This window comes from Procambarus clarkii, chromosome 49, assembly GCF_040958095.1.
Source record: "Procambarus clarkii isolate CNS0578487 chromosome 49, FALCON_Pclarkii_2.0, whole genome shotgun sequence".
Lineage (NCBI taxonomy): Eukaryota > Metazoa > Arthropoda > Malacostraca > Decapoda > Cambaridae > Procambarus > Procambarus clarkii.
Genome location: NC_091198.1, coordinates 33,205,397 through 33,229,833, shown reverse-complemented (window position 1 = coordinate 33,229,833; position 24,437 = coordinate 33,205,397). Strand labels below are relative to the sequence as shown.

At 49.8% G+C, this 24,437-nt stretch overlaps 1 protein-coding gene across 4 annotated transcripts in view; it reads left to right on the top strand.

Moving 5' to 3' along the window:
• Rich (Guanine nucleotide exchange factor subunit Rich) overlaps positions 1–24,140 on the top strand; it is a 567,547-nt gene extending 543,407 nt beyond the window's left edge. For all 4 annotated transcript variants that reach the window (XM_069303165.1, XM_069303164.1, XM_069303162.1 and 1 more), the window contains one exon: positions 21,295–24,140. In XM_069303165.1, the coding sequence (XP_069159266.1) occupies positions 21,295–21,784 (490 nt within the window). In that variant the 3' untranslated portion in view covers positions 21,785–24,140. The remainder of the gene's footprint in view (positions 1–21,294) is intronic.
• Positions 24,141–24,437: the final 297 nt, after the last annotated feature.

Sequence of the window (24,437 nt, the reverse complement as noted above, 5' to 3'; positions counted from 1 at the left end):
CTGGTTCTCTGAAGATTTCATTTTGTACAAACACACTTTGGAACTTTTCATTTAATGTTTCACACATTTCCTTTTCATTTTCCGTGAATCTGTTTCCCATTTTCAACCTCTGGATATTATCCTTTACCTGCAATTTGTTGTTTATGAATTTGTAGAATAGGCCCGGTTCTGTTTTACATTTATCTGCTATCCCTTTTTCAAAATTTCTTTCTGCCTCTCTCCTTACTGCTGTATAATTGTTTCTCGCATCTTTGTATCGCTGGTATGTTTGGGGGTTTGGCCTCTTCCTATACTGATTCCATTTTTGTGTCTTTTGGTCTCTTGCCCTCTCACAATTTCTGTCGAACCAATCCTGTTTTCTGGTCCTGCATCTCTGTTTTGGTATGAATGTTTGTGTGCCTTCCTCGTATAGTTTTAAAAATTTGGCATACATTTCATTTACTTCCCTGCCTAGCAACAATTCTGTCCAATTACACTCATTAAAAAAATTTCGAAGTTCCCCATAGTTGCCTCTCTTTAAATCGAGTTTATCAACTGTTTCAATGTCCCCATTTTCTTCTAGATGATATCTTAAAGCATATTTAATGTCTAACAGGACGTGATCACTCTTTCCCAAGGGAGGAAGGTACTGGATGTCAAAAATCTCTTCTTCTTTCCTGGTGAATACTAGATCCAGTACTGACGGTACATCTCCTTCCCTCATTCTTGTGGCTTGCTTTATGTGTTGATACAAGAATGTCTCCAGAATGAGGTTCACAAATCTGCATGTCCAAAAGTCCTCCGTTCTTGCTTCATAGGCCTCCCAGTCTATTGCTCTAAAGTTGAAGTCCCCCAGTATCAACAGTCGTGATTTATCTTTATCTGCTTGTACAATAATATCTCTCATGACCATTATGAGGCCCTCTCGTTTGTCATCCAGTTCTTCCTTTGTCCACGTGTTGCTTGCTGGTGGGCTGTAGGCATTTACAATTATCAGGTTATCATCCTGATTCCAGACCTGCAATGCCATTATGTCAATATCTCGAGGGTTTTCAAATATTAACTCTTTTACCTTCAGGTGTTTTTTCACCAGTACAGCCACTCCTCCTCCCTTCCTAGTTTTCCTGTCACGTCTCCAAACTGAGTAGCCTCTTGGGAATATGACTTCATTTATTATATTTCCTTCAAGTTTCGTTTCTGATAATGCAACAATATCTGGGACCCTAAGCTGGATTATATCTTGCAACTCCAGAGTTTTTGACCTCACTCCATCTATGTTGGTATATACAATTTTCAGGAACATGTTCCCTTTTCCTTTGCTCTTTACTCCCCCTTCCACTACTGATCTTGTTGCTTTGTTTTTATGTACCATTTCACAAGCTTTCCAGTCCCTGTCACTTTGTAAAAAAAAGAATTTCTGCCTTCTTCATTTCTATCCCCATTTAGACGTTTTGCCTCAATTAAGTTCATTTTCAGCTTTTCTCTGTCTTCCTTGGAGAGGTCTTGTCTTATTGACCAAGATTTGCCAACCTCATCACTCTGCAGTTTCCTTCTGGAGGTTTCTTCCTCTTGGGCCCCCTTTTGTGGGTTCAGGGGACTTTGTTTCCTCGTGTGACCCGGTTCTGCCTTTTGGGGTTCCGGGGTCTTCCTGGCTTGCAGACTGAGCTTTTTGGGTCTTGGCACATGTTGTGGTTGTGCTGGGACTTTGTGGTTTTGCTGTCGAGGTGGGCCTTTTGATGCAGTTTTGTGCCTTCTTTGCCTGGCCGGCGTAGTGCTCTTTGCCCCTAGTCGGCGGCTTGTGCTTTTACAATATATGTCCTCACCTAGTTGTGCTTGTGGGGGTTGAGCTCTGGCTCCTTGGTCCTGCCTCTCAACCGTCCGTCGACAGGTGTATCGGTTCCTGTGCCTCTTGGGCTCTGTCATGTCTACATGTGACAGTGTATGGGGGTCAGCCTCGTTACTTGTGTGAGGAGTCGCCACATTACTTCTTAGTGCTTTCCCGTTCCCATTCTGACACTCAAAAAAAAAAAAAAAAAAAAAAAAAAAAAAAAAACTAATTCTATCTGTGGCTCTTTTGGGTACTCAGTTTCCACCTGTGTCCCCTAGTGCGTGTGCCCCTTGTGTTACATAGCCTGTCCTTCTCAACCCTGTCGATTCCCTTGGGTATCTTGTATGTGGTGATCAGGTCTCCCCTCACTTCCTCTTCCAGCGAAGTGTGGTTTCATTCCCGTAGTCTCTCCTCATGACTTCGGTAGTGTACTTTTTCTTTCTGAAGGGGTTCTGTTCCCTTCTCTGTTGACTGGGCGCTGGGGGAGCAGCTTGCTCTGTTGCCTCTCGCTTGGTCCCGCTGTTGGTGGGCGCTTTGGGTTGTCTTCCAGCCTCTGCTGGCGTCGGAGGACGGCTTCTCCCCCTTGGGGGGGGTTCAGAGCTGGCGGGGTGGGCTTCTTCCCTGCGCTTCGTCATTTCCTCTTCGTGAGTGCGTGGGGCGTGGTCGATCCGCCCCATCCTTCTGGGCTTCCCGTCTGCTCTTTGCAGTCATGAGCTTTTACCGTCTGCTCTTTGCAGTCATGAGCTTTTCCAGTCTGCAGTTCTTCTGGACTACTTCCGTCTGCGCCCTGGACCCTCTGCCCTGCTCGGAGGACTGTTGTCTCCTGTTCGGATTCTGTTAGGGCCGGGTGCATGGATGGTGGACCTGGACCTCCAGGTCACTTCTTGGCACGTTCCTCTCCAGTTTTTCTGGGGCTAGCACGGTTGGTAATTACCTATGTGTACTTACCTAAGTGTAGTTACAGGATGAGAGCTACTCTCGTGGTGTCCCGTCTTCCCAGCACTCTGTCATATAATGCTTTGATTATAATTGTCATATTGTCATAATATGATTGTCATATGTCATAATATGTCTTCATATGATTGTCATACACTGCTTTGGTGGTGGGGCTTCAGGTTTGCTGTTTTTATTGCATTCCCTATTTTGTGAAGGGCACTTTGTATACTCTTTGCATCTTTACCGGATCTTAGTGCCCTGTCTGCGTCTGAGATTCGGTGTCTGGCCTACCTCGACGACTGGCTGGAGTGGGCTCCCAGTCAGTCCGCTTGTCTGCTCGCCAGGGGTTGGTTCTTTCCAGATCGCTGGGTTTGGTTTCCTGGTGATCTGGAGGTTTTACCTTCTGTTTCCGTCCCGGGTTCGGACCTGGGCCTTGTTTCAGGCTCTTGGGCCCCTCATTGTCTTCCCTCCAGAAGTGTTACTGTGGCTGTGGTCCCGCCTTTGGCTGTTCAGGAGGGGGTCCCGGGTTGCTCAGCGGTTGCTTGGGCGGTTGTGCGGGAGTTTGCACTTCGGCGTGCTTGTCTGCCCGCGGAGTCGGGTTTGGCTCCGGCGTCGGTTGGTTCCTACGGAGACTCCACTTCCGCCTCTTGCATTCCTTGGGTTCCTCTGGGGATCTGGTGTTGGTGCTGCGTCACCAGCTTCCTCTTTGGGGTTTTCGGGGTTCCGTGCCTTGGCGGCTCCCCGAGCCTTCGCTCGATGTGTTCACGGACGGTTCGTCTCTCGGCTGGGGCTTTGTGACCAGTGCTCACCAGGTCGGCCGAGGTTGATGGAGTCTGTCTGTCCGTCGGGCTCACAGCCCGGTTCAGGTGTTCATGGCTGTCTGGTTTGCGCTTCGGAGGGTTTGGGTCACTAGGTACTCTACCATTCAGCTCTGTTTGGACTGTTCTCTGGTGGTTCTTGCCGGAACCACAGGGGGTTTGGTTAACCCCCTGTGGTCAGCAGTCAGTTGGTTGGTCAGCAGTCTCCGTGGTGTAGTGGTAAGACACTCGCCTGGCGTTCCGCGAGCGCTATGTCATGGGTTCGTATCCTGGCCGGGGAGGATTTACTGGGCGCAATTCCTTAACTGTAGCCTCTGTTTAACGCAACAGTAAAATGTGTACTTGGATGAAAAAACGATTCTTCGCGGCAGGGGATCGTATTCCAGGGACCATAGGATTAAGGACTTGCCCGAAACGCTACGCGTACTAGTGGCTGTACAAGAATGTAACAACTCTTGTATATATCTCAAAAAAAAAAAAAAAAAAAAACCGTGTGGTTCGTGTCCGGGGTGTGTCCTGCGTCCTGGTGGACAGCCGTCTCGGTTCATTCCTCTTCGTGGGTTGGCCAGTCGTCGCCGATTCGTTTTGTTGGCTCTGTTGGGCTTATGGACTCCTTGCCATGGACGTCTTCGGGTCGGCGTGGTCTAGGCGTCGCCCGTTTTGTGGCGCCCTTCCCACCTGCGAGGACTTCACGGTGGAGGCTTTCGGCAGGCCTGGTCGAGGTGGGGGGTACCTGTACCTCTTCTCCCGGTCCAGCTGTTGCTTCGGGTTCTGGCTCAGTTGCAGCCCATTCCCACGAGAACAGTCCTTATGGTTCCACTGTGGCCGGCCCGGCCTTCTTTTCAGACGCTGCTTGATAGGTGTCCGTACCCGGGGCGTTTTTCCTGAGGCTTCGCCTCTTTCAGCAGGCCGAATCGGTCCTGTCCGTGACTGGTTCGGCCTTCTCTTTGGCTCTTCGCGTCTGGTATTTTGACGCAGGTATCGCCATTTCTATGGTATTCAGGTGGCTTTGTTGACGGTGTCCCACCTGCGAGCTTAGTCTTGGAGACTGTATGACGTTTATTACGTCTTCTCGCGTTTTGTTTCCCCTCCGGCCTGCTCATGAGTCGCCTGAGCCATCCTGGTCCTTGTTCAGGGTGCCTTCTTCTCTTCCCCTCAGTTTGTGGTAGCCCCTTCGGTTTCAGTTTCCTCCTCTTTGGTACTGGTGGTAGCTTTATTGGTGTGCAGCCTTTCTTTGTCCTGGCGACGGTCGAGACGGCTGCTTTCCGGAGGGGTTCTTGGGGTATTGGTACTTGTTGGTTTGGCCGGGGGGTGCGTCCTGTGTTGTCCAGTTGTGCTTTTTGCTGTTGCCGGCGTACCGTGCCTGGGGATGCGCTGTGGTTGATCCGGTTCCTTCGTTCCCTGTTTTCAGGGCTCGGGTCTCCCGGGTCGTCCGCAGTGTTTTCCTTCTTACTGCGGTCTGTCTTTGCGCCCGTGCTGTTCAGACGTTTGCAGCAATTGCTGCTGTGTTGGTGACGTCTCGGGCTCATTTCGGGCGCAGGGAATTGTGGGTCGCACAGGTTTTTGGCCGCCCATCCATATGTGCGTCTGTTCTTGGGCGTTCTTGTTGCCTTGGGTCGCAGGTTTGCGACCGGTTGTCTTGGCTTTGCGTTGCAGAGTTTGTGGCGGCCGCCTCCCGGGTTAGCCCTTTCTTTTCCTTCTCTTTGGGTATGAAGCTCCAGGGAGCCGTAGGGGCTCCCCACAGAAAACCAGCGTTGAATGTAATGAAACGCCATTTTCTGGGTGAGCCCCGGAGGCTCCCTGGAAACCCTCCCTCCCACCGGTCGGCGGTTTTTTCGCGTTGGTTGAAGCTTAGCTTCCGAACTGGAGCTTGGCAGCCGGCGCGGTAGGTCCGGGGCTCCCCCCTCCCCCTCCCGGGGTGGGGAGGGCTGCGCGGACGATCGGCGCGGCAGTAAAGTGATGTTTGCTTGTTTGCTTGTTTCCTTGGGATTGTAGGGAGTTTTCTACCTCTCTGTTCGGTTTTTGTTGTAGTTTCTTACCATGTGGGGTTTGTTTTGTTACGCCTACCTTTCTGGGTGCCTAACCCCGGTCGATGGCAGATAAGGAAAACCCCCAACCATATGGGGTTTTCCAGGGCCATTGCTCCCTGAAACCTCTCTGAAGGGGCCAGGTTCTGGCGCTGGTCCCTGGTAGGTCTGAACTCCTTAGCTAATGTCCCGGTCTAACATAACACACATTAGCCCGATAAGCTCCAGGGAGCCTCCGGGGCTCACCCAGAAAATGGCGTTTCATTACATTCAACGCTGGTTTTTTTTTTTTTTTTTTTTCTTTACCGGATCTTAGTGCCCTGTCTGAGTCTGAGATTCGGTATCTGGCCTACCTCGACGACTGGCTGGTGTGGGCTCCCAGTCAGTCCACTTGTCTGCTCGCCAGGGGTGTTGTTCTTTCCAGATCGTCGGGTTTGGTTTCCTGGTGATCTGGAGGCCTTTCCATCTGTTTCAGTCCCGGGTTTGGACCTGGGCCTTGTTTAGTGCTATTGGGCCACTCATTGTCTTTCCCTCCAGAAGTGTTACTGCGGCTGTGGTCCCACCTTCGGCTGTACATGAGGGGGTCCCGGGTTGCTCAGCGGTTGCTTGAGCAGTTGTGTGGGAGTCTGAACTTCGACGTGCTGGTCTGCCCGCAGAGTCAGGTTTGGCTTCGGCGTCTGTTTGGTTCCTTTGGAGACTCCCCTTCCGCCTCTTGCATCCGTTGGTTCGTTCCTCCAGGGATCTTGTGTTGGTGCTGCGTCACCAGCTTCCTCTTTGGGGTTTTCGGGGTTCCGTGCCTTAGCACCTCCCCAAGCCTTCGCTCGATGTGTTCACGGACGGGTCATCTCTCGGCTGGGGCTTTGTGACTAGTGCTCACCAGGTCGGCCGAGGTTGGTGGAGTCTGTCCGTCTGTCGGGCTCACAGCACGGTTCGGGAGTTCGTGGCTGTCTGGTTTGCGCTTCGGAGGGTTTGGGTCACTCACTGCTCTACCATTCAGCTCTGTTCGGACTGTTCTCTGGCGGTTCTTGCCGGAACCACAGGGGTTTGGCTAACCGTGAGGTTCATGTCCGGGGTGTGTCCTGCATTCTGGCGGACAGCTGTCTTGGTTTATTTCTCTCTTCGCGGATTTGCCAGTCGTCGCCGACTCGTTTTGTTGGCTCTGTCGGACGTATGGACTCCTGGCCATGGATGTCTTCGTGTCAGTGTGGTCTAGGCGTCGCCCATTTTATGTGGCGCTCTTTCCCACCTGCGAGGTATTCACGGTGTATGCTTTTCGGCAGGACTGGTCGAGGTGGGGGTACCTGTTCCTCTTCTCTCGGTCCAGTTGTTTCGAGTTCTGGCTCGGTTGCAGCCCATTCCCACGAGAGCAGTTCTTACGGTTCCCTGGTGGCCGGCCCAGCCTTATTTTTCAGATGCTGCTTGATAGGTGTCCGAACCCAGGGCGTTTTCCCGCAGCTTCGCCTCTTTCGGCAGGTCAAATCGATCCTGTACGTGACTGGTTCAGCCTTCTCCTCGGCTCTTCGCGTCTGGTATTTTGATGCGGGTATCACCATCTCTGTGGTGTTCAGGTGGCTTTGTTGACGGTGTCCCACCTGCGAGCTTCGTCTTGGCGACAGTATGATATTTCGTACGCTTTCTCGTGTTTTGTTTCAACTCCATCCTGTTCATGCGTCGCCTGAGCCGTCCTGGTCCTTGATCAGGGTGCCTTCTTATCTTCTCCTCAGTTTCTGGTAGCCCCTTCAGTTCAGGTTTCTGCTCTTTGGTACTGGTGGTAGATTTGTACGTGTGCAGCCTTTCTCTGTCCTGGCAATGGTCTAGACGGCTACTTTCCGGAGGGGTTCTTGGGTTATTGATGCTTGATTGGTTTGGCCGGGGGTGCGCCCTGTGTTGTCTGGTTGTAATTTTTGCCGTTGCCTGCGTACTGTGTCTGGGGATGTGCTGTGGTTGATCCGGTTCCCCTCGTTCCCTGTTTTCAGGGCTCGGGTCTCCCCGGTCGTCCTCAGAGTTTTTCATTCTTCCAGCCTGCAGTCTGTCTTTGCACCCATGCTGTTCAGACGTTTGCAGCTTTTGCTGCTGGGTTGGCGACGTCTAGGACTCATTTCGAGCGCATGGGTTTGAGTGTCGAACAGGTTCTTGGCCGCCCATTCTTTATGCGCGTCTACTCCTGTGCGTTCTTGTTGCCTTGGGTCATAGGTTGCGACCTGTTGTCTCGGCTTTGCGTTGCAGAGTTTGTGGTGGCCGCCTCCTGGGTTAGCCCTTTCTTTTCCTTCTTTTTGGGTATGAAGCTCCAGGGAGCTGTAGGGGCTCCCCACAGAAAACCAGCGTTAAATGTAATAAAACGCCATTTTCTGGGTGAGCCCCGGAGGCTCCCTGGCAACCCTCCCTCCCACCGGTCGGCAGTTTTTTCACGTTGGTTGAAGCTTAGCTTCCGAACTGAAGCTTGGCAGCCGGGGCTCCCCACTCCCCCTCTCGGGGCGGGGAGGGCTGCGTGGACGATCGGCGCACCAGTAAAGTGTGATGTTTGCTTGTTTCCTTGTGATTGTAGGGAGTTTCTACCTCCCTGTTCGGTTTTTTGTTTTAGTTTTTTACCATGTGGGGTTTGTTTTGTTATGCCTACCTTTCTGGGTGCCTAACCCCAGTCGATGGCAGATAAGGAAAACCCCAATCACAAAGGGGTTTTCCAGGGCCATTGCTCCCTGAAACCTCTCTGAAGGGGCCAGGTTCTGGTGCTGGTCTCTGCTAGGTCTGAACTCCTTAGCTAATGTCCCGGTCTAATATAACATACGTTAGCCCGATAAGCTCCAGGGAGCCTCCGGGGCTCACCCAGAAAATGGTGTTTCATTACATTCAACCCTGGTTTTTTGGGTCTAAATTTTAAATTTTAAAATATTTGTTAAAATTCTATTTATTGTGCTATTATTATGGGACTAATTTTAAAATGTGCGCCTTTAGATTGCGAACAATTTCGTACCAAAACGAGTGATGTAACATGAAACTCGATGTCAGAACACTTGAAAGATTATAAATATACTTCTCTGGGGGGAGCCCCATCAGCTTCCCGGAGCTATCCCAGGCTGATATGCTAATGTCAGACTTTGGCATCAGTCATGTGTATGGAGCTCTTAGGCGTACCAGGGACCACGGCCAGAACCGGGCCCCCTCAGAGAGGCAAGGGGAGCAATGGCCTATAGAAGCCCCCGTGTGGTTGGAAGCATTCTATGTCTGCCATCGACCGGAACAGGCACCCAGAAAGGTAAGCGGCTCAAAACAAACCCCTATTCTGGTTAAAATTGCTACCAAAAGCCGAACTAGTGGATAGAACTCCCCAACTGAAAACAAGCAAACTAGTGTGACGTCACACGCCGCCGCGCCGCTGTCTGCGCAGCTCCCCCCTCCCCGGGAGGGGGAAGGGGGAGCCACAGACCCTCCACGCTGGCTACCCACACCTCAGTTCTTGAGGCTGATGCTATAGGCGATGGTCGTGTGCTCTGGCTCCGGTGTCGCTACTGCACTGTGCTTTGCGTGTGGTGTTTGTTTTGTGGGTGCGAGAGCCAGGAGTTATCTTCAGTACTCGGGCTGCATGCGCCTAGGGCTGCCTTCCCTAGGTGCCCTGTAAGTACTGCCCTTGGGGCTTGGGGCCACCTTCCACAGGCTCCTCGGGGGTCTGCCTCTGCTAGTCCATTTTACCTTTCGATTTTTCGGCCGCCTGTTGGGCTCTTGGATGTTCTGTTCTCCCTTGTTACCGGCAGGTAAGAGGCAGTTTGCACTGGTAGGAGCGCAGGGTGCTGCACAGCTTGTATTTCCAACATAGCGGCCTGCTCTGTTCCTTGGGGTTCGCTGTTCTCTTGCGGGGTTTTGTTTTTCTTTTTGTTTTTGCTTGGTGGGGGGTTCTGTCATTTTATTCAGTTTGTTTTTGCCCTTACACTGTTCTCCTCGGTGGCGCCCCCTGCTAGGTCCCCGTGAGTGTACACATCCCTGGGGTTCAGCTATAGAAGTTCGCTTGGTAGTTTCGGGCACCGGTTTGCAGCACCCTGCCTGGGACTACCTGAGCGCGAGTCCTCTTAAAGTAAACACTCGGGACCCTGGGAATCCTCTAGGGGGCGCGTGGGTCCGATGGATGTGACCCCGGAGTCCCCACTCGCTATGTGCGAGTTTGAGGGTTGCTCGGTCCCCTTGTCTCAGGGTGACCCTCATTGTTTTTGCCTCTGCCACGCTGCCTGTTGGGTCGGTGATACTTTCGACTCTGAGTCCTGTGAGTGTTGCTGCTTGCTTGTGACTTAATTTCCTCGGGGCCTCGTAGCCTGGTGAATAGCACGCAGGACTCGTAATTCTGTGGCGCGGGTTCGATTCCCGCACGAGGCAGAAACAAATGGGCAAAGTTTCTTTCACCCTGAATGCCTCTGTTACCTAGCAGTAAATAGGTACCTGGGAGTTAGTCAGCTGTCACGGGCTGCTTCCTGGGGGTGGAGGCCTGGTCGAGGGGACACTAAAAAGCCCCGAAATCATCTCAAGATAACCCAATCCTCTGATGATTCTCTTCGGGTACAGGCAGCGCATGCGTTGCAGTCTAGGTTTCGTCTGTTGCAACACGCTCGGTTGGTTGCTCACCTGGATGCCCCGGGGCTGCCCCGTTTTGCTTTTCGAGACCCGGACTTGGGGGTGGGGGTCGCTTCGATCCTGGTTCAGTCCGCACCTCCTCGTCCTTCCCCTTCTGTTCGTTCTGGTCCCCCCCCCACCCCCACCCCCTGCTTCCAGCCCCGAAGCGTCTGAGGGTTTCAGGGTCGGAGCAGGGGTTACTTGATCTTGAGACTCGGGCAGCTTAGGGGGGACCTGCAGTTCATTCTGGACTTGTCCCGTCTGAACCCCTGGGTTCATTGCCCCTCCTTTCGGATGACTACGCTGTCTCAGGTTCGGCTCCTCTTGGAGCCGGGCACTTGGATGGTGTCCCTGGACCTCCGGGACGCTTATTGGCATGTCCCGATTCATCCACGGTTCAGGGACTGGCTCGGTTTTGTTGTGGGGCGTCTGAGTTACCGCTTTCGTTGTCTCCCATTCGGGTTGAATCTGGCACCTCGCGTGCTCACGCGCTTTACACGGGTTGTGGTGGCTCGTTTGGGTCTCCTAGGTGTTCGGGTGTTGGCCTACCTCGATGACTGGCTGGTTTGGGCTCCCAGCCTGTGAGCTTGCTTGCTAGCCAGGGATTTGGTTCTTTCCCAGCTCGCCGGGTTCGGGTTCTTGGTGAACTGGAGGAAGTCCCAGCTGGTTCCCTCTCAAGTTCGGACTTGGCTGGGTCTCGTTTGGGACTCTCGAACCGCCTCCTTGTCTCTCCCTCCGGAGTCTCTCCTGCGGCTGCGGTCCCGCCTTCGTCTGTTTCTTGAGGGCCCTCAGGTCACCCGGCGGTTGCTCGAGGGGCTGTGCGGGAGCCTGAACTTCGCGATGGTGGTCTACCCACCGGGTCGGGTTTGGCTTCGACGGCTATTCTGGTTCCTTCGGGGTCTCCCCTTCCGCCTCTCTCGCGATCGCAGAGTTCGACCCCCGGGGGCCTTGCGTCAGTTGCTGCGTCACCGGCTTCCTCTTCAGGTTTTTCGGGGTTCAGTACCTTGGCGCCTACCCGAGCCCTCGCTCGATGTGTACACGGATGCGTCGTCTCTCGGCTGGGGTTTTGTGACCAGTGCTCACCAGGCCGGCCAGGGGCGTTGGGATCCATCCTTCCGTCGAGCTCACAGCACGGTGCGGGAGTTCGCGGTGGTGTGGTTTGCTCTGAGGAGGATTCGGGTGGCCCGCAGATCGACGATTCGGCTCCATTCGGACTGCTCTCCGGTGGTTCATTGCCTGAACCGCCGGGGCTCGATGCGGTCCTTGTCTTTTGGGGTTGGTCGCTTCGGGTGGCTCGTCTGCTGAGTTCTCGGGGTTTGGCTCTCCTGGCGGTTCACATACAGGGCGTGTCCAACATCTTGGGTGACGCCCTGTCTCACTTCGTTCCTCTCTCCACGGAGTGGACGGTCGACGACGAGTCCTTCCATTGGCTTTGCCAGACGTTCGGGCGCCCCGAGATGGACCTCTTCACATCGGCGTGGTCGCGGCGTCTTCCCGTTTATGCGGCGCCCTTCCCCGATCGCGAGGCCGTTGGGGTCGATGCCTTTCGGCTAGACTGGTCGAGGTGGGGGTTCCTGTACCTCTTTTCCCCAGTTTGGCTGTTGCTCCAGGTCCTGACTCGCTTAGAGACTTACCAGGGGAGAGTTTTCCTTCTGGCCCCTTGGTGGCCGGCCCAGCCTTGGTTTCAGGCGCTGGTTGCTCGGTGTCCGAACCCAAGGGTTTTCCCGCGGCTCCGCCTCTTTCAGCAGATCGGGCCGGTACGTCACGTGGCTGGTTCGATCTTCTCCTCAAGTCTTCGCGTATGGGTTTTTTGACTCGAGTCTATCATCATCTCTATGGTGATCAGGTGGCCTCCTTGTTGGTGTCCCACCTGAGGGCTTCTTCTCGGCGGCAGTATGAAGTTTCCTGGCGTTCCTTCTGTTTCTTTTTGCGTCTTCGTCGTGTCAGTTCCTTGTCTGTTCGGGTGGTCTTGTCCTTCCTCTCGTGGTTGTTTCAGGACCGTCATCTTATGCCTAACACTGTCGCCTTGTATCGTGCGGCGCTGGCGGAGCCGCTTCAGCTTGCCTTCGGTATCGATGTTACGTCTGCGCCATTTCGCAAGCTGTCTCGTGCATTGTTTCACCTCCGGCCTGCTCATGCGTCGCCTGAGCCGTCCTGGTCTTTGGACAGAGTGCTCGCTTTCCTTTCGTGTCCTCGTTTCGTTGTGGCCCCTTCGGTCCAGGATTGTTTTTCCAAGGCACTTTTCTTGTTGGCTTTGGCCTCTGGGGGTCGGGTAGGGAAGCTTCATGCTCTCCTCCGGCGCAGGGGTTTCTGCTCTTTTGGTCGTGGTGATTGTATTGTTTGCTTGCAGCCGTCTCCTTCTTTTCTGGCGAAGAATGAGATTGTTGCGTTCCGGAGGGGTCCATGGGTGGTTGATGCTTGGTTGGTCAGGCCGGGGGTGCATCATGTTTTGTGTCCGGTTGCGGAGCTTCGCTGTTATTTGTGCGCCACAGCTTCTGTGTCCGGGGACGCGCTGTGGGTTGATCCGGTTTCTCTTCTTCCCTGTTCGCGGGTTCGGGTCTCCCAGGTCGTCTGCAGGGTTATTAAATCCAGCCAGCCTGCGGTCTATCCCCGTGCCCATGACGTTCATGAGTTTGCTGTTCTTGCTGCCGTCTTTGGGAATATGTCTTGGTCTGATATTCGGGCGCGGGGATTTTGGCGGTCGAACAGGGTCCTGGCTCGTTACCTTGTGAATGTCCCTGGGCCCCGTCGGGCCTGTGTTGCTTTGGGTCGGCGGTTGCAGCCAGTTGTCTCGGCTTCGAGTTGAGGAGTGAGCGACGACCGCCTCCCGGTTAAGTCCCTCTTTTTCCGTCTGTGGGTAGTTAGCTCCGGGGAGCCGACGGGGCTCTCCCCAGAAAACCAGCGTTGAATGTAATGAAACGCCATTTTCTGGGTGAGTCCCGGAGGCTCCCCAGCATCCCTCCCTCCCTCCGGTCGGCGTTTTTTTTTCGCGTTTTTGACATCCAGCCTCAAGAACTGAGGTGTGGGTAGCCAGCGTGGAGGGTCTGGGGCTCCCCCTTCCCCCTCCCGGGGAGGGGGGAGCTGCGCAGACAGCGGCGCGGCGGCGTGTGACGTCACACTAGTTTGCTTGTTTTCTGTTGGGGAGTTCTATCCACTAGTTCGGCTTTTGATAGCAATTTTAACCAGAATAGGGGTTTGTTTTGAGGCGCTTACCTTTCTGGGTGCCTGTTCCGGTCGATGGCAGACATAGAATACTTCCAACCACACGGGGGGCTTCTATAGGCCATTGCTCCCCTTGCCTCTCTGAGGGGGCCCGGTTCTGGCCGTGGTCCCCGGTAGGCCTAAGAACTCCATACACATGACTGATGCCAAAGTGTGACATTAGCATATCAGCCTGGGATAGCTCCGGGGAGCCTCCGGGACTCACCCAGAAAATGGCGTTTCATTACATTCAACGCTGGTTTTTTGGGTCTAAATTTTAAATTTTAAAATATTTGTTAAAATTTTATTTATTGCACTATTATTATGGGACTAGTTTTAAAATGTACGCCTTTAGATTGCGAACAATTTGATACCAAAACGAGTGATGTAACATGAAAATTGATGTCAGAGCACTGGAAAGATATAAATAATTTTGATGATAGCGTCCAAAATTAAAATATTTGTTAAAATTCCAGTTATTGCTCTATTATTATGAGACTAGTTTTAAAATGCACGCCTTTATATTGCAAACAATTTGATACCATAACGAGCGATGTAACATGAAAATTGATGTTATCAAACTGAACTAGTATACACATTAGGTTTTGGTGTGCAAATTGGTGCGCGTTCACAGGTAATTTTAGGCTTTGCTGCGGGGAGTCTACCCAGGCTTTTGGACATTATATACATCTGCAGGTAATTTAATTGAGAACACAATGATAGCAAAAGGAACGACATAGCACGAGAATTAAGGTGAGAAAACTGAATCGAGTATACACATTTTACTGATTTTGTGCGCTCGTGGGTAACTTTTCCGACTTTAGGCTTTGCTGTGGAAAGTCTTGCCAGGCTTTTGGACATCATATGCATATACATCTAAAGGGAATTTAATTGCGAACACAATGATACCAAAACAAACGACATAGCACGAGAATTAAAGTGAGAAACTGAAACGAGTATACACATTTAGGCGTCGCCGCATGCTTCCCCGCACCATTAGCCCCATGCTGTCAAAGTCTGCGGTGCTCACGTGGCGTGGGTGATAGTGTTAATATTTTTGGAGTGGCCAAACAGTGGCTCCTTGAAGCTAGGCACACTGAAATGGCTCCGTACTTGGACGGTGAAATATTGAAAACAATTTCACAACTATGTGAAACCAAAATTGGAATATGCAGCAGTTGAATGGTGCCCAGATCTCAAGAAGCACATCAGTAAACTGGAAAAGGTGCAAAGACATGCTACTGAATGGCTTCCAGAACTAAAAAGCAAAAGCTACGATGAGAGACGGTGTTAAATATAGCAAAGATGGAAGGAAAAAGTGGTATTATTTACCTAAGGACCACCATCTATCTAGTGTCCATGACAGGGACAGGAAGCTGGTGGCTTGTCAAAGGTTCCCTGCTCCCATTTTACCTGAGAATTTTTTCCAACTCGATTTATAATTGTAGTAATTAATGTCTTTGCATTTACAGCTTTGGCAGGCAGGCAGTTCCATGGGTTTATAATCCTATGGATGAAAAACCATCCTATGTTTTCAGTCCAACATTGTGGCTTATTGAGCTTGATGCTGTTGAACCTTTTGTGTGTTATGTTGAATTTGATGTGTGTGACCTTTTAAATTTTCCTGAATTTACCTGAGGGCCACTAACACATTAGAGACTCTGACGAGGGAAGGAAGCCAGCAGCTTGTCATGGGTCCCATCATTTGTCCTGATGATTTTTTCGAGCTGGATTTTAAAATTTAAGAGAGTTTTGGCATTTACAGCTTCTGTGGGTAGGGAGTTCCATGGGGTTTATAAACCTATAGGTTAAAAAGCATATGTTTTGAGTGCTACATTGTAGCTTGTTGAGCTTGAAACCATTTCTCCTTGTTTGTCTTACATCTGATCATTTGAAGAAGTTGTTGGTTTCAATATCATTCAAATTGTTCAGTATTTTTAAATATTCAATGATATCTGCACTGTCATGCCTGGTTTGCAGTGTTGTTAACCCTACATACAGGGCTGACAACTGTGCCTGATATGAGAGTTGACTTCGTTCTGGAATGATTTTTGTTGCCTAGTGTTGAACTTTCTCCAATGCAGCTAGGTTTTTCTGAAGATGAATTTTCAATGCTTCAATTCAATAATCCAAATGGGACACACCTGAGATTTATGCAGTTAAATAACTGCCTTTTTTGCCTTACAGCAAAGGAAACCTGAGGGCTACTAACGCGAGTGGCCTTGACGAGGACAGGAAGCCAGTGGCTTGTCAAAGTTCCCCCTATTTGCCCTGATGATCTTATCCAGTTAGATTTTAAAATTTAAGAGAGTTTTGGCATTTACGGCTTCGGCCTGTAGGCCGTTCCATGGGTTTATAACCCTTTGGATAAAAATGCATCTGTTCTCAGGAGATGCAGATTTTAGGAGATCTTCAGATGCAGGAGATTTCTTTCCCTAAGCACATTCCTTCCCTAAGCGCCCTGTGAGTACTGCCACTACGTGACAGGGTTATTTTCCCTGGGGCGTTCGAGAACCATTCCCGTAGAGGTTCTTGCTGCTCGGCATTTGCCTCGCCATTGGGGCCAGCTGGGGCTTGGGGCCCTTGTTTGGTCTTGGGTAGGGACTGGTATTGTGCAAGTTAAGGCGTCATGGTGTTGCGCGACCTGCCACCTACGCGGCGAACAGTTCCTGTTGCCTCTGGGGATGGTGTACTTTTGCAGGGTTTTTCTTTTGTTTTGTTTTTTTGTTTGCCTGGTGGGAGTCTGCCTCGTGGGACTAGAGTTCCCCCTGATACTGTTTTGGTGGCCCTCTACTAGACCCCCGTGCTTGTACACGTCACAGGGGTATCAGTGTTGTCCTCTACCCATTGTTTGATTGGGTTTTCTGGGGAAGCCCTGTCAGCTCCCCGGAGCTATACAGGCTGATATCCTAATGTCAGACTTTGGCATCAGTCATGTATATGGAGTTCTGTGGGCCTACCGGGGACCATGAGCCAGAACCTGGCCCCCCTCAGAGAGGCAAGGGAAGCAATGACCTATAGAAACCCCCATGTGGTTGGAAGCATTCTATGTCTGCCATCGACCGGGTTGGGCACCTAGAAAGGTAAGCGTCCCAAAACAAACCCCTATTCTGGTTAAAATTGCTACCTAATGCCGAACTAGTGGATAGAACTCCCTAAAAAGAAACGAGCAAACTAGCATGACGTCACACAAAACCGCGCCGCTGTCTGCGCAGATCCCCCTTCCCGGGAGGGGGAAGGGGGAGCCCCAGACCCCCACGCCGACGATCCATACCTCAGTTCTTCAGCTGATGCTAAAGGCACCGGTTGTGTGCTCCGACTCCAGTGGTTGTTTGAGCATTGTACCTAGAGTGTGGTGTCTGTCTTCTAGGTGGTGCACGAGCCGGGAGTGAGTCTCCAGTACTCGGGCTTCATGCGCCTTGAGTTACCTTCCCTAGGTGCCCTGTAAGTACTGCCCTTTGGGCTTGGGGTTACCTTCCACAAGTTCCTTGGGTCCTGCTTCTGCTAGGCCGTTTACTGTTTGGTTTTCGGCCGCCCTTTGTGTAATAGGGGGTTTTGTCTCCCTTGTTCACTTTAGGGTAAGGGGCAGTTTGCACTGGTAGGGGTGCAGGGTACCTGTACTCTTGCGGGGTTTTTTTCTTTTTGTCTACCTGGTGGGAAGGGAGGGTCTGCCTTTGGTTCTTTCCCCCCTTTTTGTACTGAGTTCTCTGACTTCTTCTAGTGGTTTCCCCATGCTAGGTCCCCGTGAGTGTACACATCCCGGGGGTTCAGTTCTTAAAAAACTGTTTGGTAGACATGGGTGCCGGTTAGCAGTATCCTGCCTGGGATTACCTGAGCACAAATCCTTTTATAGTAAACGCTCAGAACCCTGGGAAACCCCTAGGGGAAGCGTGGGCCTGATGTATGTGGCCCCGGTGTCCCCCCTCACTTGTGCGAGTTCGAGGATTGCTCTGTTCCCTTGTCTCAGGGTGAATCTCACTGTTTTGCCTCCGTCTGCTGCCTGTGGGGTTGGTGACACCTTCGACCCTATAGTCCTGCGAGTTTTGTTTCTTGTTTGTGACTTGGTTACCCAGTCTTATGCTGACTATGAGGGTGCAGGCAGCACAGGCATTGCACGTTGGGTTTTGGTGGCAACGAGCTAGGTTGTTTGCTCCTCGGAAGCCCCAAGACTGCCCCGTTTTGGTTGGTGGTCTTGTCTGGTCCTCTTCCCCCCCATTTCCTCCCTGCATCGGGGTCCTTACCGTCTGTGGATTCGGGGTCGGGGCGGGGCTTCCATGATTTTGAGACTCGGTTGGGCTCGGGGAATTCCCCCTTCCAGGGTAGCAACGAGGGCATTCGAGCCTGTTCCTCCAGCCATGTTGCATGAGTCTGCCAGTGGGCTCCCTTCCTTTGTTCCTTTCATGGCTGCCCTGGTTTTTTCTTGTGAGGCTGGGGCTTTGGAAGGACGGCTTGGCCCCGGGGCCTGCCGAGTGGGTTCCTGGGCTGGGGAGGGGATGACTTGGGGGGGGCTTCAGGCCCTGTTGGACCCCGCCGGGGGTTTTTCTACCCTCTGGGCGGGGCTTGTGGTTGCGCAGAGTGGGGTTTTTCGTTCTCCACTCTCCGCACGAGTTGTTTGGAGTGTCGACCCCTCCCCAGGCTCGGTTCCTTGTCCCTTACGCCCGTTGGTTCTGTCCTGTCGGTGGGTGCCCTTCTCTGTTATTTACCCCTTTTCTTGGGACAGGACTTCTCCGTCATGTTCCCCTCTTCTTGGGGTTCTGCATGACTTTTCGTCTCGGGTGCGACTGGGCCTTTCTATGCCTTCGTCATTTGTGCTTGCTTCTGTGTTCTCAAAGGTTCAGGATGGTTTTTGCTCCTTCCCGCATTATTGAAATGTCTGTCGTCTTTCGATGAGGCTTCTATTCGGTCCTTTCTAGGGCTTGTTGGTCCTCTTCCATGCTTCCTCTTGGTTTTCGGCCTGTTTTCTTGGTTTTCATCCTGGTTTGGGATGCCAGGTTGGGCTGCTTGTGGCCCGGTTGGGCTACTTGTAGCCCGGTTGGGCTACTTGTAGCCCAATTGGGCTACTGGTAGGCCGGTTGGGTTTCAATTCGGTTCATTGTTTTCATTACATGAGCCAGCTATGATGTCGTTGCTTACTCCTTTTTGGCTTCGGTTCCCGTGCGTTGGGCTGTTTCTTATAAGCGAATCACTCTGGATACAAACTGTTGGGCTACTTTTCTTTATTATCCTGCGCATGCGCCGTGGGAGTTTGTTTTGGTTCGGGCGGTGTGCACAAGTGCTGGTGTTCTCCATCCATTTTCTCTCAAGTGCTTTGCCTCTCGCTCTTCTCATTCTTCAATCCATGCCCCGTTGCTCCCGGGGGTGTTCTGGAGTGCCGCTATGGGGAGGACACTGGGTTTTCCCTGCATTTTGGGTGGGGGGCGCCTCCTTTGCCTCTCCCCTCTTCTCCTGCATGAGCAGCTCTAGCCTGCTTCCACGGGTGGTACTCCCGGTTTTCTCGGCTGCAGGTGCATGATACCCTAGCCGCCTTCGGCAGCACCATCCTAGTAAAATTGTCATGACCCTTCCGTGCCTATGTTCTGCAGGTGAGTTTATGCGGTCTGACGTCTCTTTCGTCTAGGCGCTGGTTCATTTTGGGGGTACGAATGGGAGTACGTACGTACATGAGAACATAGAACATACAAACAGGGGTGCCTGCAGCAGGCCTATTGGCCCATAAGTGGCAGCTCTAGTTCCTAACCCCCCGATTCGAATGTCAGAACACAGGTGACTGCAGGAGGCCTCTTGGCCCATACGAGGCATCTCCTGATTATGTCCATCCAGTCCCTCTCCTATGCATGTCCACCCATGCTTGTGTTTCGGGGCTCCACCTCCACCGTGTTCCAAGGTGCAAAGGTGGAGGTACCTGATATGTGGTAAATGTTCCTATGTCGAGGGTGTTCTGTAGTGATGTTTAGCTGTGGTTTTGACACTAGTTGCCTGTTGGGGGTATGGTTGGGCATTTTGTTCGGCCCTTCTGTGCTTCTTCTTGGGGCCTTCCTTGTTTGGGTTCTTTGTTCCCACGATTTTCTGGGTCCTTCATTCCTTGCCGGTCTTGCTGTACCAGGCTTAGCTTTTCCATGTACATTGGATTATTTGTACTCCCCTAGTTGTCCTTACCTAGTTGTGCTTGCTGGGGATGACCTTTGGCTCTTAGTCCCGCCTTTCGCCTGTCATTCGACTTCTGTACAGGTTTTTGAGCCTTCTAGGCTCTCTTATCTGCACTTGACGCTGGGTGTGAGGTTGGCCTCCGCCCCATCCCTTCCTCACGCATTCCTTTTGTCTCCTGCTCTGACACTGGTGTGCTTCTCCACTCTTTTCTACGGCCCATTTGGGCATTTAGTTCAACATGTTTTCCCCATTACGTGTGCCCCATGTGTTCCTTGGCTTGTATTTCTCTGCATTGCAGCTTCCTCTGTGGATTTTGCTTGTGGTGGTCATGTCCCCTCTGGATCTTCAGTCTCCCGATGACGTGTTGGGACATGTCCAGCGGCTTTTGGTGTTGGTCCGGTCCCTTCGTTCCCATTTGCTGCCTACTTTCTTCATTCCTCAGCTTCCTTTTGTCCTACGCGTTGTGTGTTTTGTGTGTGCCTTTTGGCTCTCCTATTGCCAGGTTTCGATTCTGGTTCCTGGCTTTCCCGACTTGTTGGCATTTTCGGAGTCTCGCGGTGTCCCTTCTCTGGCGTCTGTCGGGGTCTTGGTCTCCAACCTCCTGGCGGCTCGCTGGTGTTGAGATGTTTTTCGGTACGGCAGACGTTCCATTTCCTTCTTTGCCGGCTCGGGTTTCCGGCTTTGCCTGCTCGGTGGTCGCACCTGAGGTCTTCCCGCAGCTCCGCCTCTTCCTCGGCTCATTCGGTTCTACCTCGAGTCTCTCCTTCTGTTGGTGGTCAGGTGGCTTCATTGTTGGTGTCCCACCTGCGTGCTTCTTCTTGGCGGCGGTGTGGGGTTTTTTGGCAGTTCTTCCTTTTCCTTCTGTCCCTTCTTAGGTAGCTGTGTTTTGTTGGCGTTGTCTTGTTCCTCTCTTGTGGGGGTTCGGGCCCGTCATTTTGCCGCATACTGTCACCTCATATCGCGTGGCGCTGGCGAGGCCACTTCCTCTTACGTTTGGTATTGATGTTACTTCTAAGCCGTTCCGCAAGCAGTCTCGTGCATTGTTTCACCTCTGGCCTGCTCATGCACCGCCTGTGCCGTCCTGGTCATTGGACAGAGTGCTCTTTTCTTTCTTCTCCTCGGTTTATGGTGGCCCCTCCGGTTCTGGTTTTCTGCTCCTTCGGTCGGGGCGGTAGGTTTGTTTGTCTGGAGCCGTCTCCTTCTTATCTGGCAAAGATTGAGACTGCTGCTTTCCGAAGGGGTCCTTGGGTTTTTGATGCATGGTTGGCACCCCATGGCCGGGGTTGCATCATGTTTTGTGACCAGTGGCGATTCTACGCCATTTTTTGCGCGCCTCAGCTTCTGTGTCCGTGGACGCATTTCGAGTTGCTCTGGTTTCCCTTCTTCCCTGTTCACGGGTGCGGATTTCCCAGGTCGTCCACAGGATTCTTATGGCTAGCCAGCCTGTGGTCTATCCCCCGTGCTCGTGACGTTCGTAAGTTCGCGGCTCTTGCCGCCGTCTTTGGCAACGTGACCTGGTTTGACATTCGGGCGCAGGGTTTTTTGGTGGTCAAATGGGGTCCTGGCTGCTCGTTATCTCGTACTTATTCCTGGGAAACGAGTACGAGATATGTGCGAGTGCAACTGATGTAACCCATTAGACTGGAGCAGTCTTGGCAAGATTGCTTCAGGGAACCACGGAGGGACTTCCCCAGGTAGGATTGAAAAAAGTTAGTAATTCCTTACACTGTATTGTGACTCAAATTTATTCCTTTTTTTTCAGCTTGGGTTATCAAAATTTTCTTGGAGCCATAATGAGTCAAGTAAAAGTATTAGAGAGGCTGGCCAGTACAAGAGATCTATCGGGAACACCTAGTCCTCCTTCCTCACGTCCCCCTTCAACTAACCGTGAGTCCGATTCTTCACCTAATTTGGAAGCCTCCCTCAGGTCCTCAATGCAAACTTCACCTGCATCAATTTCTCACCAACAGCAGAATCAGCAACATCAATCATTAAAACAGCAAACCCAATTGCAAAGCCAGCAGCCAATTCAGGAACCACAACAGCTAATACAGCAACAGCAGCTTCAGCAACCATTATCACAATCAAGTCTACCAAGAATGTCCTTACTGCCATACCAAACCTCATCAGTAGATGAAACTCTGCCAGAAGAGACTTTCTCTCAAACATCTGAGGTGGGCTTCATGGACACTGAATGTGATATTGCTCCACCTCTGGAGGAAGGAGGGAGTGCTGCTTGTGTCGTTTCTTAATTGGTTTGCCAGTGCTTCTGCCTACTGAAGAAAAACAAGTATGAATGTCATATTACATATTATTTAGAGGTATGTAGTATACAGAAATAGTGTGTTATTTTGTACAAATTTATTATTTTTGGACCAAAAGCAATTCAGCCAAACTTCCAACAGATCTTATTTCCCATTCCTATTCTTTTGATCCCAATATTACATACTTGTTGAGAATCTGCTTAAAATCATGACTAATGTGCATGGTTGATTATTACTTGTTAATTATTTAAACAAGGTTTAGTATTGTAATGCCTTGTGGCATAACTCGAGCTAATTAATTACTGATTGTACATTATGGACTCTTACTTATCACATGCTAATGGTCATTTTAAGACAAAATAGATATGATATTTGCCTTGTAGCTTCTGGATAAGACAAAATGAAGATTGATCAGCATTCTCATGGGATTCCTAAGCACTTGAATACATATGTTGATATGTCTCCATGTTTTTATATGTAGGCTTCAACTTCAAGTTGCCTATTCAAATAAACTTTAGTATTCATAATTTTTTAACTTTTTTATTCAAGGATTAAAATGTTTAAATCTTACATTTATTTGTACTAATAAGAAATTTTTTTGAACACACATTTTCAAAATTTCATACCTAGTTACAAATTGTTCACGGGCCCTTATTTTATTATGCACAGTACAGTACAGTAGTTGATTTTTTAAGGGAAACTAATGTTTTAAATTGAATTCATAACTAACGGCTTGTAACATGGCATTTATGATGGAAAAACTATTTTAAATAATTGTTTTGTCAAAGATATTGGTTTGATAAATATTTTTTTACGAAGACATTAATATTTAATGTATTACTGAAGATGTTGATATACACTCGGTGTATAATCAGTTGTGTTGGTACATAATGAACCATGTGAACTGATTGCTCTCTTAGGTAACTTTCAACAAATAGTCTTTTCTTCTAAAGCATCATATATTAAGTGATACTTAAAGCAGTCATGTATAAAGTCTTTGAGGAACTTGCATTCTTCATTAGTACTATGCATGTCTGCTCCTGTTCATAATCAATTCCCAAACTGAAAAAGGTTAGTAGTTTTAGTGTTAATACCAGCAGGGAAAATGGCTAGATAAGAAAATGGTAACAAATCATATGGTAAATTAACATTTTTATTTTATTTAAGACTTGCATGAGTTAAATATAGGAAACATTTTATTAAAATATAAATAGTTGTTAATGTGATGGTGTTGTAGAAGAAAGATCAGTGTTAAACTAAGAGAGGAGATTTATTATTAAACACATTATATGGCCAGTAATACAAAGTTTAGAAAATGGTGTAGCCATGTTTTAGAACAGCATGCTAGTGAAAAGGTCACGTTTTGCTCACCAGTTTACACAACATTTACATTTTGTATGAAAAGAGATAGGAAGTACCTGAAGGCAGATCCAGAGTGACCGGGATAAAGGGGGAGAACATATTGTGTTAGGTTATGGTTGGAATATGGTGTAGATAGTGAGTAGCTTTGAGCTCATGCATGTAGAGGTGCCTCCCAGGTGCTGGTCACTCATTTATAATGCCGTAGACTAGTTAAGCCCATCTTGAGGAAATGTACAGTTAAATACTAACATCGTGGCATTTGGTATCTTACAATACGAAGGTACATGCATTTATTTTGATGATATAAGAATTGAGGATAGTGTAACCATAAGAAAGTGCTAAATATGCTTTGGTGCAAAGTATTTTGATATTCATATGACTGTACAGTTTATGTATAGCGTGTAGAGGAAGGGACCAAGTGGTAATTGATAAGTTAGTGAAAATAAATGAATTTTGGAGTTGAAACTTTTCAGTGTGTCAACATAGTGTTGTGTGTGTGAATGTGTGCAGACAATATGATTGAAATTGCTGCTTAAAGAAAGGAAAACTTATGTTTATGGTGCTATTAAAGAGTTCATAAAAAAAACATCAGTTCCTCAAAACTGAAGGTAATGATTGAATGAAACTGAATTCATAATTAATCATTGTATGAAGTATATATTTTTTATTATGTACATTTGACCATTAAATATTTAATGTTAACAATCTTGCAAGAATATTATATTCTGTAAGAAAAAAAATTAGATTACACATCAATCCAGTCAAAATATTAAGGAGAAATATGACTTGTAATCTTGTACAAGATTTATCATAATATTTTAGCTTTAAATTTGTAATATATAATCTCACACATTTTTTTATCCTGTTCAAACCCCTGATTGTGTGTTCCAATATAAATAACCTTCTTCTCCTCTCATAGTACAGTAGTGGTAAATGTTAACTCTTATGCATTATCTGGGCCGCTGACATCAATAAGATCTTTGCACTGAAAACCTCATTAAAACACCATTGAGCATCCAGAACTCAAAATTATTGGTTGCGAGACCATTGTTAATTGTAAATGTTTAGAGATTTATACACATTGGCCGTCCTCCACCCACACACGTGCCTAACATGACAGGACTACCTTTCTCCTCACACACGTGCCTAACATAACATGACTACCTTCCTCCCCACACACACACATGCCTAACATGACATGACTACCTTCCTCCCCACACACACACACGTGCCTAACATGACAAGACTACCTTCCTCCCCACACACACACACACACGTG